Below are 17,360 nucleotides of genomic sequence, written 5' to 3'. Positions count from 1 at the left end.
GTTTTATTTTGAGTGCAATTTAAGATACTTGTTTCGGAATGATGTCTTTGCATAACTTAGCCCCTTGCTATTTAAGCCAATGGATCAAGAGGGAGGTTCCATTTTTTTTCTTAATATCCAGATCAGAAGGGCCTTCAGTTAAATTTGCATGATTGTTTAGGACTTGCAGCATATTTTTTTTTCCATGTTAAGCCTCAGTTCTTTGGAATGCTCTCCCCAAGAAGCTTTGTTTTAATGTTGCGTTAATAGTAGTTTTTTAAGAAATATCTTAAAACGTATTTGTTTAGTCCAGCCTGCTCAGAGTGAGGCAAATTTTAGAAGGATTCATTTTTATGTGATTGATATATATTTTTTTGGTGTTTATCGCTTTGGGAGATTTTTATCTGGACAGCAATTGATAAATACTAATAAATGAAATGAAACTATTGAAAGAAGCTGTTTTTGAGTGTTTGCTGTAATGTGTTTTTACTTTGTATGTGTCAAATTTTGTAGCTATATATGTAGTTATAAGTTGCCTTGAGCATTTAAATGGGAAGGCATCTGATAAATAAAGATGATGCTGATAATGACGAAAGACTGTTTGTGTTATTCTTACTACAGCCATTGACTCCTGCTCCTCCATCCCCCCAATACCCAGCCATGGATATTTCAGTCCACTGTGTGTATTCCCTTTACCCTGCACTTTGCCATGGAAAATTCCTCCCCTCCCCTCCCTCTCATTCTGCCACAGATAAAGGTCTCCCTTCCTTCTCTCTGCCCTGAATAGTTGTCCACCCCCACACCCCATTGTAGAAATCCTGCTCCCCCCCTCCCCTTGCATGTATATTCCTGCCCTTGCTGTGAATATTCTTCCCACTGTGAATATTCTTTCTGCTGTGCTCCGTCCCTAGATTTGCTTCCCTCTCATGACTCACCACATAGTCCTCCCACATACCCTGCTGGATATTTCCTGATTCCAGTTGGGCTGAAACCCCAAAGGAGCAAGAGGAAGCTTCTGGGTCCAAGAAATAAAACTATGAAGAAATGACCCATTCAAACCAATTAGGGGCGGATTTTAAGAGCCCTGCTCGCCTAAATCCGGGCGGATTTAGGCGAGCAGGGCCCTGCGCGCCGGTGAGCCTATTTTACATAGGCCTACCGGCGCGCGCAGAGCCCCGGGACTCGCGTAAGTCCCGGGGTGTTCTGAAGGGGGCGTATCAGGGGGCGGGCCCGGTCGGCGCGGTGTTTCGGGGGCGTGTCGGGAGAGTTTCGGGGGCGGGTCCGGGAGCATGGTTACGGCCCGGGGCGGTCCGGGGGCATGGCCACGCCCTCCGGACCCGCCCCCAGGTCACGTCCCGGCGCGCTAGCAGCCCGCTGGCGCGCGGGGATTTACGCCTCCCGGAGGGAGGTGTAAATCCCCTGACAAAGGTAAGGATGGGGTTTAGACAGGGCCGGGCGGGTGGGTTAGGTAGGGGAAGGGAGGGGAAAGTGAGGGGAGGGCAAAAGAAAGTTCCCTCCGAGGCCGCTCCGATTTCGGAGCGGCCTCGGAGGGAACGGAGGTAGGCTGCGCGGCTCGGCGCGCGCCGGCTATACAGAATCCATAGCCTTGCGCGTGCCGATCCCGGATTTTAGCGGATACGCGCGGCTCCGCGCGTATCTACTAAAATCCCGCGTACTTTTGCTTGCGCCTGATGCGCCAGCAAAAGTACACGAACGCGCCTTTTTTGAAAATCTACCCCTTATTGCATAGTTGTAAGTCATTAACCAAAAATTCTTATAACTTTTTATTAAATGATGAATATTTAAAGTTTACTCTAATAACCCTCCCATTCATAAGGATAAGGCTTATTTGTTTCTAGGATTTGTCTGTTTTCTAAGTTAGAAGGAAAAGAAAACTTTTAAAATTAAGTGCTTTACTAAATCTGTTTAGATCTACAATCAGAGGAAACACATTAGTATTCAGATCAGGAACAAATGGCAATTTCTTCTTCAGTTTCCTTGAAAGTGTATTGTTAAATTAGATGCACTAAAATATATTTTCTTTGATCCTGATCAGCTGGAGGGTTCTTTGCAGAATAGAGACCCTTGCCTGTTTCCTCTTAGATCAGTTTTCCTATTGTGTCTATGATATAGTGGATTGTATTTCTTAATTGGGAGCTCTTTATTTTCCTTGCTAACTTTATATGTTCATAATAAGTCCCCAATTTGAAGTCTTTTTAAGACAATGATGTTGATAATCATTTCCTTTGTTATTATTTTTCTTGTTATTGTCTTTCAATTCTGTAATGTCAGCTTTGATTTAAATTGTTTAAAAATGATTTTAAAAAAAGGAACAAATGGCAAATCTGGTTATCCAGTAACATTATTGCTTGAATGTTAACGAACAATCATCTAGATTAATTATTTCCAAGTTAATCACTATACGTGGGCCCATTGAATCTCTGAAGAAGAGTTGGTTTTCCCTTTGTCTTATTTTTACTGTATTACATGTGACCTCTTTTTCTTTCCTGTGTTTTTCTCCTGATGCTGGGAAGTAAAAAAAAAAAAAATTCAACTTCCCTCCATATCTTAATTGGAGAAGTCACCTTTGTGGAAGAGACAGAGTGGAAATTAATTTATTGATTTGTTCCCTTTTAGATAAGATAATATCTTTTAGATCTCTTTGAAGTAAGTCTATTAGAAATCTTCTCTTGTTCAAAATCTTTATCACATTCAAATTTATAACATTTCTTCTCAATTAAAGCCAACTGAAATTTATCATGATCGCATAATTTGTTATCTAAAGGCAGGTGATTGTGCCATTTATTTAACTCCTACAGTTCAGTAATCAGTCTTACTTTCTCACACTGTTAAAAGTGCTAATCAATAATTTAGTGTCATAACTTCAATACAGCAGATTAATAAACAGTCCTCCCATCTCTGTGTAGAATCCTTATCTTCAAACCCAATGGAAATAATCTTTGTAATGTATTTATCATCTTGGTATTCTTTTCACCTCACCTTTTCAGTGTGTTAAAATTCTGTTCTAGCCGCAACTCATGTTCCATCAATTTTCACATAGGCACTTGAGGCAAATACTATATATCTTTCGGTGATTGTAGTATTTATGTCTCTTGCTAGTATATATCCACTATTTTTGCTATTTACATTAACATTTTGGATAGTTGGTGTGGAGGAGGAATAGCCTAGTGGTTAGAGCAGTGGGCTACGAACCAGGAGACCAGGGTTCGAGTCCCGCTGTTGCTCCTTGTGACCTTGGGCAAGTCACTTTACCCTCCATTGCCTCTGGTACAAAAACTTAGATTGTAAGCCTTCTGGGGATAGAGAAATACCTACAGTACCTGAATGTAAACCGGTGTGATATCTCAGATCAAATGTCAGTATATAAAAATAATAAATAAATAGTTATTTTACTTCATTTTCTCTAGGTTTTAATTGGTTGCAATAAAGTTTTTAATCTTATACATAGGCAGTTTGGAGATTTGTTTGATTTGGATGGAATGCAGTTTATTAAACTGATAAGTGTATACATGTGTAAGTAGAGGCATTTAGTGCCCCCTTGAGAAAGCATTGAAATAATTCAGACTCTGGCTGCATTTGTTGGTGTTTAACATGTCGAAGAACATAAAGTAAAATGGTTAGCATCTAGTCCTTGGTTTTTAATCAGTGGTGTTTTTGTATGTCAGTGTGTACTGAGTGCCATACCTTTTGCCTTTTGCTTCAAGGAGAGAGTTAACAGAATAAGAAAAGTTCCTGCTTTCTCCACTATATGTACTTGGGACAGTGATGACATGCAGGGGACTGTGTTCCTACTGCTGCTACTACAATACAGGAATGCCATTCCTACCAAAATGAAGGGCTTCCTTATAGGACTCAGAAGAATTTAATGTAAATAAAATGAATAAAAGGTTGTCCTGGGCCTGTCCAGTGGCACTGCCATGCAGAAAATTTGAGTCAGGTCTTTCTCTCCCCAGCCTGGCAGTGGATGATGCAGAGACATCATTCACAATCTGTTGGGGAAGGGAATTCCAGTCATGGCACAATGGCGACACCGAGTGACTCAGTTCAGACCCCCTGATTTCAGAATTCTGGAAGGAGCCCCTGGCTGAAGGCTATGGCTGCGATGATTGGGCTAGATGAGCTCAGAGTTGAAAAGAAAATGGAGGAAAAAATCTCAGCGTCGTTGGGTTGCCAACTGGTTGCAGATTTTCAGGATAGGTTTTTAGCACCGAGTTATCCTATTCTGAAAATTTGGAGCCAGTTGGCAGCTCAACAGGGTAGCTGTGAATGAAGGCTCGTGGTGCAGGATCTGAGCCGTGAGTTGTGAATGAGCTGGAAATCCAAAGGAGCCAAGGGAAAACTGCTGAGCCTCCTGCCCCGCCCCCCAAAATAAATATAAAGCAAGTAATTAAAGTAGATATCACCCTTGAACAACAAAAACTGTAAAATAATTATACATGTCAATTGCTGCATTTGCTACTGAAATAACCTGAATTAGGCTGATTTTTTAGTACTGAATTAAGTTTTGGTGATACTTTGCTTGTATCAGTTTTCCTTAGTAGCATAGTAAATGACCCATCCAGTCTTCCCAGTAGCAGTTTGTATAAACATCTACCTAAAGTAGATAAAATTCCCAGATGAACCCAACTCCCTTTTTGCTCCATGCAGGTTATCCCATGCCTTCCAGGAATCACATGTTACTGCTGCCTTAGGCTGCAACTGTCACTCGGTGAAGACCGCCCAGGGCTTCATTACCATTCTCTTGCCACTAAACATCCTCTCTGTTTATTCTGTTTTTTTTTTTAATCTGTTACTCTTTTTGTCTTCACCACCTACTCTGGGAGGGCATGCCATACATCCACTACCCTCTCAGTAAAAAATACTTCCTGACATTGTTCCTGATTCTACCTCCTTGGGGCTTCTTATTGTGACCCCTAGTTCTACAGCTTCCTTTTCATTGAACAAGCTTGGAAACTTGAGCACTGATACCTTTCAGGTATTTAAATATCTATAAACCATCACACAAAATGGAGGGCATAAACACACCATGAAATGAATCCACTGGAAAGGAGTGTGTTCAAATATTTAAGTTCATCTACAGACAAAAAAGTCTTGATACATCAAATAGATTTATTTATGCCATTTCAATAACAGGCAGTCTTGTCTTTATCAAAGCTGAAGGAGTACAATTCAGTCAAAATAACAGCACTGTCAGTCCCCCAACACGGGCCGTGTCCGCAATGGATGCATCAGGAGGGACAGAAAATGAGACCACAAGGATCTTCAAAGCCGGAAATACAATGTATCTGGAAATAAACAAAACAAGTTACAAATGTAGATGAAAGATACAAGCAAAACCCCAAAAGGAAGGAAAAACATACTTTCAAAAAATAAAAGTAAAATACACCTTGAACTGCTAATGCAAAATGCCAGCAACTAGATTGATGACATTGAAAAACATGTCTAACCCAAGTGGAACCCTGCGAGTAAGCTAATATAAACATGAATTTAAGTATATGAAGAGAAGAAGCTTGTGAAGGACAACCTAAACTATAAATATACTAAAACTGTGTATATATAAAGAATTTTGGGTTTGGTGAAGCAAATCAAATCCCCCCCCCCCCCCCCCAAAAGCATTTACACTTATGTCCTGAACGTCTGTAGATGTACTTAAATATTTGAACACACCCCTTTGCAGTGGATTTAAATATCTATACCATATCTATCCTGTCTCCTCTCTTCTAAGATATATAAATTAAGGTCCTTCAGTCTCATCTTATAGGGCTTTTGGTACAAACCCTGCACCATCTCCAGCTTCTCTATATCCTTTATGAGAAATCATCTCTAGAATGGAACGCAGTATTCCAGTGAAGTCTCACCAATGATATGTAAAGAGGTATTATTATCTCTCTTTTTTTTTTTACTGGATATGCCTCTCCCTATGCATCTAAGCATCCTCCTGTCTTTGGCCACCACCTTATCACATTATTTCACTAGAGATCATCTGACACTATCACACCAAGATCCCTTTCCCTGTAGGTGCGTATCCACTCTTCACCACCTACTGCATACTGCTCCTGTTTAACATGACTGCACTTTTTGGTATTGAATTTTAACTGCCAAGTATTAGACCATCCTCAAGCTTTCTTAGATCACCTTTCATTCTATCTACTCCTTCAGGGGTATCTACTCTGTTGCAGATCTTTTTGCAAACTGCCAAAAAGGCAAACTTTTCCCTCTAATTCTTCTACATTATCGCTGACAAAGATTTGGAACAGAACAGGTCCTAGGATCCATCCCTGTGGCACTCCACTAATTGTGTTTCTTTCCTCAACAAGAATTCCATTTACTACTGTCTTCTGTTATCTATCACTCAACCAACATCTAATCCAGGCCATTACCTCAGGAAGGTCATGCCAAGTGAATCTAATATTTTAATATTGTGACTAGAGAATTAGATCAAGGATGAGCACTTGATGTGGCTTACTGAATTTCAGCAAAGCTTTTGTTATAATACGGCCTAGGAAACTTATGAAAAACCTGGGAGTAGGCTGAAAATTGGTTGATGGACAGACAGTAAATAGTGGTAAATGGAACCTACTCTGAAGAGAGAAGAATCATAAGTGGCGTGCCTCAAGATCGGTCCTGGGGTTGGTTCTGTTCAATAACTTTGTGAGTGATATTGCAGAAAGGTTAGACAAGTTTGCCTTTTTGCGATGATACTGAGATCTGCAACAAAGTGGACACACCTGATGGAGTAGAGAGAATGAGAATCGATCTAATAAAACACGAGGAGTGATCAAAGGTTTGGCAGCTGGGAATGCCAAAAAGCACAGACTCATGCATTTGGGTTACATGGGGGAGGAGCAAAAGACTGATTTGCACAGATAGGGAAAGATACCTTGGGTTGATAATATCTGATGATCTGAAGGCAATGAAGCAATGTGACAAGTCAGTGGCTAAGACCAGAGAGAGATACTGGGCTGCACAGAGAGAAGCATAAACAGCAGGATAAAGGTCTTTGGTGGAGATCATAACTCAAAACGAATAGAGAGAGGATAGAAGCAGTTCAGGAAAGGTGACCAAAATGGTTTAGGATCTGCTTCAAAAGCCATATGAGATTAGACTGAAGTACCTCGACATGTATACTCTTGAGGAAAAGAGAGATGGGGAGATATCAAACAAATGTTTAAATTCCTGAAATATATTAATGATGTACAAAAATCAAACCTTTTCCAATGGATAGAAATCTGTAGAACCATGGATCATGATATGAAACTCTGAGGGGATAGACTCAGGAACAACATCAGGAAATATTTCTTCACAGAAAGGGTGGTGGATGCATGGAATGCCCTCCCAGAAGAGGCAGTGAAGACAAGAGTGTAATGGAATTCAGGAAGTCATGGGATAAACACAGAGCACCCCTAGTGGCTAACGACTGAAAATGAAGAAGAATAACCTGTGTTAAATAGGGTATCCTGCACAGAGTGGCAGTTACTACCCATAATGTAAAGCATGGGGGTAATTTGCATAGAGCAGTAGTTCCTACCTTAAAAAAAATAAACTTGCTGGGAAGACTGGATGGACCACTTGAGTCTTTTTCTGCTGACATTTACTATGTTACCTTAGGCTCACCTCCAGTGTATTAATGTGCCTCCTATGCAGGACAGTGTCAAAAGCTTTGCTTTCCTTCAGAAGGCTCTCCATCAGTGTTCCCACCACCAAGATAGGGCTAATCGGCTTGTACTTCCCTGCTTCCTCTCTGTTACCACTTTTATGAAAAGACAATAGCCTGCTGTCTCTGTCAATGAAGTCAGGATTTTGGTGGGCAAGCCCAGCCTGGACCTTTGTCTTAGTCGGCTGATTTAATCCAGTTACTAAGAGGTATTCAGAGTGTATTTTTGTATTAATACTGCTGATTCTAATTATTTTATTGATTATATTTTGCTGTTGGTTTATTGTACCATGTCTTGGGTCTTTTGGTAAAAAGCAAGAAAGACATCAAAAAATGAAATTAAATGGAGCACCTCCAGCACAAACTTAAATTTGCTAAATTACAGCCGTTGCTTAAAAAATCAATTTAATATGAGGGACTAACAAACTGCAATATAGACCAATCTCCAACCATCACTTTTTTGAAGAATTAGATTGAGAAGGCAGTAGCTGTGCTACTCCAGGAAGTCAAAGAATGAGAGAGAGTGTTTTTGTATTTCTAGCCTGTCTTTCGCTATTACTTCAAGACAGTTTACAACATTATTTCAGAGGCGATAAGTCCCTGTCCCAAAAGCTTAAATATTAAGTGGATATTAGGTATGCTGTAAAATTTGTGATGTGTTTAAGTTTAATAAAAGATTCAGGGATCTGGTGAGAAGAGGCTTGGAACTGTCAAAATGGTAAGCAGTGATGTACAGAAGAAAATCTTGAAAGATATGGGCACAGCAGATGAGGAGGGAAGCATGTTTGTCAATACTACTAGCAAGTGAAATATTGAGGGGATAGAACGTGTGAAGCAAAACCAGTTTCTCTCTATTATGTGCACATTCTTAGTCAACACCTAGTAAAACTTCTATTATTCTTCCGTTCTGGTTGGCTGACCATACTCTTACAGATTTAACACTTTTTTAAATATTTCACTGTATCTTGAAAAATGGAGATGGGGTTGGAAAGCAGGAAGAGAGACAAGAATGTTTGAAAAAGGAAAGCATATGTCTTTATTTTTATCCTAATTCATAGTTTTTATTTCCTTTCTACCATATTTAGATGGATGGCTGTTTGACATTTAAAAATTATCTAATGAAATGCAATTGGTTTTTATACTACTGTTTTATGAAGAGCCATCTAGGATATGTAACATTCTTTAGTACTGGATGATTCTACTATGTGTCCTCCAATACAGCTTTAGTATAGTTGAATTGCAGAAAGTAAATTGAATCATAGATGAATAGTTGTGTCCTACAGTCTGCTTTGGCTTTAAAGCTTTTGTTGCCTTATCTGTGATATTTTGCAAGAATGAAAGGTTTGCATGCAAGTTTTTTCAAAAAATGTTTAAATGCAGCAGATTTTTCTTTACAATTCACTTATACAAGATGCTTTACGACTTGCACGTAATCATTTAGCATCCTTCTCCTCTTGCACTCTTTCAGGCTCATGAACGTTCAGAAAGTGGAGAATTGGCATTTATCAAACAACTAGTCCAAAAGATCCTCATAGTCATTGCTCGTCCAGCTCGTTTGTTGGAATGCCTGGTAAGTAGATGCCATGCAATGGTGGTGATTTGCTCTGGGAAGACAGTAGGAAGCTCAACATAGAATGAAGCTTCCAGGAGGAATAGAGTATACAAGCAGCACTTGTTTTCCATCTTCTTTTCTTTGAAACTGAAAATCAAGTAAGAATAATTTGCCATGTTCTTAGCAGAAAATATCATGGATACTTGCCAAGTTGTAGCAGTCGTTATGATATACCGAAAGTAACTGTTTATATAATTGTTTTTCTTTTTTTGTTGTTGACATGGCAGTTTCCTCCTGCTCCATTTGAGTGTCTAGCTAAATGGAAACCAGGGCAGGGATCTGACCCCATGAGCCTTCATTCACAAAAATCTGGGATATTTTCCCATATTTATATCCCCTGCTAACTCAGGCCAGTCATTCCAACGACTCCTTTGCTGGGGATAGTACACTAAGACGCCCTCTGGAACCCTGTAATGGGTTCTGAATCCAGTCCATAGGTGACTCTGTTGCATAATGACGGGTTTCCCTCCCTCTAGGTGCTATAAATGCAGCCTGCACAACTTCCCCAGCCCTGACCAATATGGGAAACAGAAGTCCTGAGCCAGGAATTAAACCTAGGTCCCTCTGCATGGCAATGCACAGCACTGCCCCCTTGCCACCAGGCCAGCTTGCAACTGTTTATATTCTAAATAAACTATCATGAAATAAATGTTCCTGTAAGAATAAGTCCACATTTCTACCTAAAATAGAAGAGTTTATCTGGTTTTCTATCAGTTCGCCCTGTTGAATCCATCAATAATGTTGTATGCCAGTATATACTTACTTTGTTCATGAAATCTGTGTAATACTGTCTTTATAAAACCAGATGTGAGGATGGCCCTTCTGCATCTTTGAACAGCTGGGGCTGGGATTGCTGCAAAGATAGCATTCACAGCCTCTGGGTGAGGAGAGGGAGGGATCATGGTCATTGTTAAGGGTGTTGGCTGGGTGGCTGGATTTAGAGTCCACGATACAGAGCTCTGGAAGGAGCCCTAGTGCTCAGCTCCCAGATTCAGGTCTGTTGCTGCAATGGGCAGACTATGAACAGTGGAAAGGTAGGCCTGTCACTCATCGCTGGAAAATCCCTGTGTGGTTCTGAATGAAGGCTCCTGGTACCAGAATGTCAGCATTTGTTCAGACTGAGCTTGACGTTAAAAGAGAGAGGAAGAATTACCAGGCTAAAAACAAATTATAAATGGTTCATTGCTGGCTTTACTTGCCAGGATTCCCCGTTCCTCACAGTTAACTGTGCACAGTGCCTTGCATTATATTAGAACACAAGCAGTATCTTCCAGTACATAGCAAAGAAATTAAAAAAAAAAAAGCGTGCAGCAGCAAATGAATTCCAGCTGATGTATAAAACATGATCAGCTCAATGAAAAGTCTGGAACTAAAGAGAAAATATTGGAAAAGGCAATTATGTGGGGAGGGGGGAGGAATGTCCAAAATCAGATGGTTATATCAAAAGATAAAAATGTATAAAATGGGAATAATACCTAGGATCTTACCAATTGCATTCATGGGATAAACAGTGATATGCCACTTCTATAGAATCAATAACTATTACATAAAAAAGTTTATTTCCACAACCATTAAATACTGTAAATTTTCAGAAACCATGGATTGGGCAATATTTCAAAGTTCTTATGTGGGTAAACGTAGTTTGTATATTTGCCCCCAACCTGGATAATGTGATGAAATGAGGGTGCACTGTGTCACAATGTGTCTGCTTGTACCCACGTTAAAAAGTAGGCGGGCGTGGGTCAGGGGGCAGAACGTCTGTGGGGCGATTTCATTTTAAAATCACCGCATGTACTTTCAGGCTAATATTTTGCACTTGTTTCAGTGCAGCTACAAAATCCAAGGATACTTTGTACCCACGGTGCACACACCAGGTCAGATTTTCAAAGGGAAACATCATAGTAAGCTTCCCTTTGCAATCAGCTTGGACAGGCAACCTCCCTAGGTAGTTTGATTATTGACCCCTAAATAAAGTATCAGGAAGCATTACATCATTTATTTGATGGTTACAGTGAAGTCATAATTTTTTTAAATAGTAACTGTACATAAAATATCTATGTGTAGCGTAAGCATAATGGCTAATAATTGTTCATTAGATATGGGGTTTGTTCTCATTGTTCACTCTTAAGGAGCGGAGTTTATGCAACATGTTGTTTCACCATTGAAAATCATTAACAGTAAAGCTTTTAACCAGTGGGGGAATCATCATGTGTTTACTTCATTTCACCTACCTAGACCTATATAGGATGAAAAGATGCGGAAGACTACAATAAGGATGACTATGAAAGATATAGCCAGATAATGACCACTCAGTCTGCCCATTTGTGTTTGACACAGGACATATTCAATCTATGGTCTTCTAGATCCCTCCTCTCACCACTAAGGTTCCTATGTGTGCATGAGGTTATACAGTGACTATCAAAAGTCTGCACCCCCTTGGACATTTTTCACATTTTGTTGTCAGTGCATGAGACTTGCATGCATTTGAATGAGGAATTTTTTCCACTCATTAACACACCATACTCTACACTGTTCAGGGCCAAAAATGTTTTATTGGGAGACAAAGCATATGCATATCCAAGAAACAAAATTGAAATACAACAATCTGATGTCTTTTCACCCTTAAGTCAATACTCGACAGAAGCATCTTTGTTGGAATAAGTCTCCACTAACTTTGCACACCTAGAATTGTCAAAATTAGACTGTTCATGTTTACAAAACTGTTCAGGCTCTATCAAGTTTCTTGGGGAGCGTTGATGGACAGCAAGCTTCAAATCATGCCACAACTGAAAATCTGAATTGCAATGAGGTCAGGGCTCTGACTGGGCCCACTCCCGGGCAATTAACTTTTTGTTCCTTAGCCAATCTAGTGTAGCTTTGGTTATGGCGCTTTGGGTTGTTGCCAAGCTGAAAAGTGAACTTCCATCTTGGTTTCAGCTTTCTTCCAAAGGACATCAGGTTCTCCTCAAGGATTTTTCTGTACTATTTTACATTCATTGTCCTTTTTATACTGACAAGTGCCCCATTCCTTTGCTGATGAGAAACATCCCCATAACATGATGCTGCCACCAGCATGCTTCACAGTAGGGATGGTGTTCTCTGAATCATGTGCTCTTTTGGGTTTCACCAGACATAATGTTTTGCATTCAGGCCACAAAGTTCTATTTTAGATTTGTAAGACCTCAAACCTTTTTGCCACATGGGTACAATCGCATGAGTATTGCTTTGTGTACTTCAAATGAGATTCAAGGTGGGCTTTCTTGAGCAGTGGCTTTCTTCATGCTACCCTATCATATAGGCCAGATTTGTGGAGTGCTTGAGATATTATTGTGACAAGCACACTTTGACCAGTCTTGGCCTTGAATGCCTGTAGCTCTTAATCCAGGAGTCTTGGTACTCATGGTTGGGTCTTTGCTCTGAAATGCACTACCCAGCAGAGAAAACCAATAGGAACTGCTGAATTTATCCTGTCATTATGTGAATCCATGCAATTTAACACTATTGGGGCCAATAAACTTGATATGTGCTTTTGAAAGAGATTGGTTGTACCAGAGCTTTAAGTGTTTACGATTCCTAGAGAAGCACAAAGAGAGGTGGACACTTATCCAACAAATTTATTCACTGTTTTTATTTCTACTTCATTTTGTAAGGAATTCTGGAATATATTTTTCACTTGGCTGTTGTGGAGTAGGATATGTGAATACATGGAACAAGCGCTGTGTTAATGCATTTTACTTCCAGGCTATAAGGCAACAAAAAGTGAATATTTTGGAAGAGGGTATAGGTTTTGTGTAGCCACTCTATGATACAATTTAGTCATTCAAATTTATTTATTTATTTAACGAGTTTTATATACCGTCATTCGGATTCATCAAAATAATGCCATCATAACGGTTTACAAAATACAAGGTTACAGGGATAAGGAGGGTTAAACAGGGTTTCCAAAGGTTCAAACTATTATTAAACATGATGCAAGCTCATATAAAAAATCTAACTCAAGTATCTCATCACAAATTGAAACTTCTCCATCATGTAAAACCTTACCTTGAACCCAATGACTTCCAAACTGTACTGCAATCACTATTATTTTCAAGTATGTACTACTGTAATTCACTTTTGATTGGCATTCCCAAATACATTTGTCGACTACAAATCATTCAAAATGCCGCCGCTAGACTATTAGCCTACAGTTCGAGCCGTGAACGTATCACACCAATATTAAAACAATTATATTGGTTACCTATATCTTCCAGAATCCAGTATAAACTTGGTTTAATTGTGCATTCTTTAATCTTTAACCTACACTCCCCATAGGCAAATGCAAGTTCAGATCTTTACGCTCGGCAAATAAAACATCTTCTTGCTATTCCTTCACCAAAATTAATTCGCCTTGATGAAACACGCAAAAGAGCACTATCGGCAACAGGTCCAATATTTTGGAATACTCTCCCCACCGAGCTAAGAAGCTGTAATGACTCTAAGATATTTAAAAAATATATTAAAACTCACTTATTCAAGATTGCTTTCAATGAATAATTTACCTTCAGTTCCATTAGTATTCATTTTATTTTTAAAATGTATTTTAAGTCTATGTGCCTTTTCTTTTTGTAAATAACTGTGAGTGTTTTTTGTAATCCGCCCTGAATGTAAGAAGGGCAGAATAGATATATTTTAAATAAGTAAAATAAATAAAGTTTAATGAGAATCCATAGGTGAAATAAAGTGCTTATACCATAAAAATATGGAGTTGACAACGGTGGAAAAATGTCCACTCCAAATAAATTCTAAAAACAAATAGCAGCTTGCAGCACCATTAAGCAGGAGGTAAAACGTGCCAGACATTAAGCTGATAAATGGATTACAACCAACGCTGCAAACTATATACATAAAGCTTGTAGACAAAAGAAGTGCAGTTGTTGCATTGTAAAGAATAATGAGATGAAAGTGACTTATGAAAAAGAAATTCAGAAAGAAAGTCCATTGGGTTCTTTTGTGATAAGACTATGCCATGTATCATTAGTAGCAGTAGGATGCTCTCCAAGAAAATTGATTCATAGTATAAAGGAACAAGCAGAAGCCAATGAAGCACTGTTTCAAGGAACATTTGGTGCATGCATTTCATTGTTTCCGTACTGTTAAAGATGTAAAACAATTACATTTCATAGGTTAGAACTGATATGATGTTTCTCCTTAGGAATTTGATCCTGAAGAATTTTACTACCTTTTGGAAGCAGCAGAAGGTCACGCAAAAGAGGGTCAAGGTATTAAAACTGACATTCCCAGATATATAATCAGCCAGCTGGGTCTAAATAAAGATCCCCTAGAAGGTGAGTCCAAATTAAAATGCAGAAACATTTCACACTCTTCTAAAGAGATCTTTTAGTACCGTAAGAATCATCTCATCTATTGTGGAAACTCATGTTCTTTGTTGTCTTAAGCAATATTTTAAATAGACCCACTTCTTCTTGTTTATATAGTAACTTTCCATTTTGTATATGTTGCCAGTAACTTAACATTTGGCATATGTTGCAGTCAGTATTTAAAACTAAACATTTAAATGAATAACTTGGAGTTAGATGGATAACTAATGAATTAAATCAGGGGTGCTCAAACTGGTCCTAGGGCCCCCCCCCCCCAAAGCCAGTTGCGTTTTCAGGATATCCCTAATGAATATGCATGAGAAATATTTGCATACACAGGAGGTAGTGCATGCAAATAAATCTCATGCATATTCTTTAGGGATATCCTGAAAGCCCAACTGGCTTGGGGGGGCCTGTAGGACCAGTTTGGGTACCCCTGTGCTAGATGAATAACTTGTGAGTTTTCCATCTAAATGGCTTTGACCTCACTCTAGTATTAGCACAGGTCATATAAAAATGGGACTTGTGGAGGATTTGTGATCTAAGTGGAAGAAGAGTGTGAAATGGAAGAGATGCTAACATTTTCTGGACTTTTGTAGAAGTGGATTACAGAGGAAGAGATGAATTCCATGCAAACTAATGGAATTTTTCTACCAAAAAAGTGGATCTTGAGATTATCCTTGATGGTAGAGAGCCAGAAGAAGGCCAGACAGATGGTAAAGCATAGCAAAGGGAAGAGGCTTGAAGGCGAGAGAAACCTCTGACTGAGCACAAGTTGCAGGATGCAGTACAATAACAGAGGGAAAATTGGGGCAAATGCAGGGCCTGGAGAATGAGAAGCTTGGATTTAATGCCACCACCCACAGGAAGAGAAAGGAGAACATATGTCGGAGCCAGAAGGAATTGTGAGCTGCAGCTGCCACCTTCAGAAGGAGAGAGGCACAGGCTGGAGCCTGGAGGAGCCATAAGCTAGAGCTGCTACCATTGGCAGGAGGAGGGCGACATGGATAAAAGAAATAAATCTAACATTACAGGCATAAGACCTGTAAGTCTGCAAGAGATGTAGTGCCAACTCCTCCCTTACCCCACCCTCCATTGAGGGCACAGCAGAGAAAGGCTTTTCACGCTGACTGCTCCCTCTGCTGGACGCAATTCACGTTCGTGTTTAAAACTGAACCCCTGATCTTCCCTCCCAGTGTTACAGGACTCTGCAGCCCGAGAACTGAGAAGCGAGCTAGCCCACTATCTCCTGCCTGCTTTCCCGCATGGTGCTCATTGCCAAGAATCTGTCTTGAGCCCACTCCCTTACAAAATAGTCTTGAGCATGCACACATCTTTCTAACCTAAATAGGCCCCAAGCTGTTTCTGCAGCTTCCAAATATCCAGTAATTAACCTCCAATGCCTGCCAATTGCATGGACAATCCGTGTTAAACAAGGTATTTCTGAAAGTTTCCGATTAGCACAAAAATCTGACAGTTCCAATATTAAAAGGCCACAGGGCTCCTAGGTACTGATATGTGTACATTTTTTTCACTAGCTTTCATTTCATGAATATTAGGATGAGTATGTTCAGCAGGCAATAACCATTCTTGCATCCTCTTTTCTTCAGACAGGTTCAGAAAGAAACATAACATACATGCATTAACATTTTAAGTCAATCCTTCCACCCTTATTTCCATTTCTTTGACCATGAAAACCTGAGCCACATTCCACTCTAGTGGAATAATAATGAGTGATGCAGATATCGCTCGCTTCCAGCTTTTAACTAAGCCATTCCCTTCCTGCCTCCAAATATATAATAATCCCTGGGGCTGAGATGCAGAAGGGGAGACAGGGAGGCATTTGTGCAGATGGATGGCACTGGGCAGGTAAGAAGAGGAAGAGCAGCAGCTAAAAGGAGACGGGGAAGCCGCAGGTGGAGAGGGACATTGGAAGAAGGGGGAAAATAATTAGATCACCAAAATTTTCACTTGGCCCACTCAGTGGTATGAAATGTTCTATGTGGCCTTTCTCATAACAGTTTTGGAGACCACTTATTGATCCCATCCTTTCTTAAACTCTGCTGGTGTTGCCTCCGCCATTTCCTACACATGGCCAACCCATGCATCCACCATCCTCTCTGCAAAATAATTTCTGATGTTTCTCCTGACCTTACCCTCCTTGGAATTTCATATTTTTATTTTATTTATTTGAGTTTATAGAACTACCTTTCCAATATAATGCTCAAGGCATTGAACAATCCGTTTGTGCATGTGTGTTGCGTCTCTTGACCTTATATTCTGGAATGTCCAGTCTACTGAAAAAGTCTGACTTTTATAGTGTGTTGTTTATACCTTAAACAGTTGAATGTCACTATCCCTTGCTTTCTTCCTCTAGGGAAGGGCTTCCCAAACTTTTATCCAAAGTGACTCCATTTTAAAACTTGAAAATTCATATGACCCCAGAGACATACCTGGGAATTTTGATTTCCTATCACCCTACTCATTCATTTCTCTCCCTTGTCCACATACATATGCATACTCACTTCTCTCCTTGTTCCACACACATACATGCACTCAGATACACATGCACTCACTCCTCTCCCTTTTACACACACACACACACACTGTCTTCCAAAAAACATATATACACACTCACTTCTCTCCTTCCACACACATACATGCATTCATTCCTGTTTTACACACACACACACACACAAACTCACTTCTCTTCCTTACATATACATGCACACTC

General features: G+C 39.8%; 1 protein-coding gene across 6 annotated transcripts in view; it reads left to right on the top strand.

Moving 5' to 3' along the window:
* Positions 1-17,360, top strand: part of MAST4 (microtubule associated serine/threonine kinase family member 4) — a 963,205-nt gene that overhangs the window by 841,502 nt on the left and 104,343 nt on the right. For all 6 annotated transcript variants that reach the window (XM_029575919.1, XM_029575908.1, XM_029575928.1 and 3 more), the window contains 2 exons: positions 9,123-9,224; positions 14,461-14,593. In XM_029575919.1, the coding sequence (XP_029431779.1) occupies positions 9,123-9,224; positions 14,461-14,593 (235 nt within the window). The remainder of the gene's footprint in view (positions 1-9,122; positions 9,225-14,460; positions 14,594-17,360) is intronic.

The sequence above is a fragment of the Rhinatrema bivittatum genome, chromosome 1 (assembly GCF_901001135.1).
Source record: "Rhinatrema bivittatum chromosome 1, aRhiBiv1.1, whole genome shotgun sequence".
In the NCBI taxonomy this organism is placed as follows: Eukaryota; Metazoa; Chordata; class Amphibia; order Gymnophiona; family Rhinatrematidae; genus Rhinatrema; species Rhinatrema bivittatum.
Note: the sequence above shows the minus strand (reverse complement) of the source record. Positions and strands in the feature narration are given on the sequence as shown.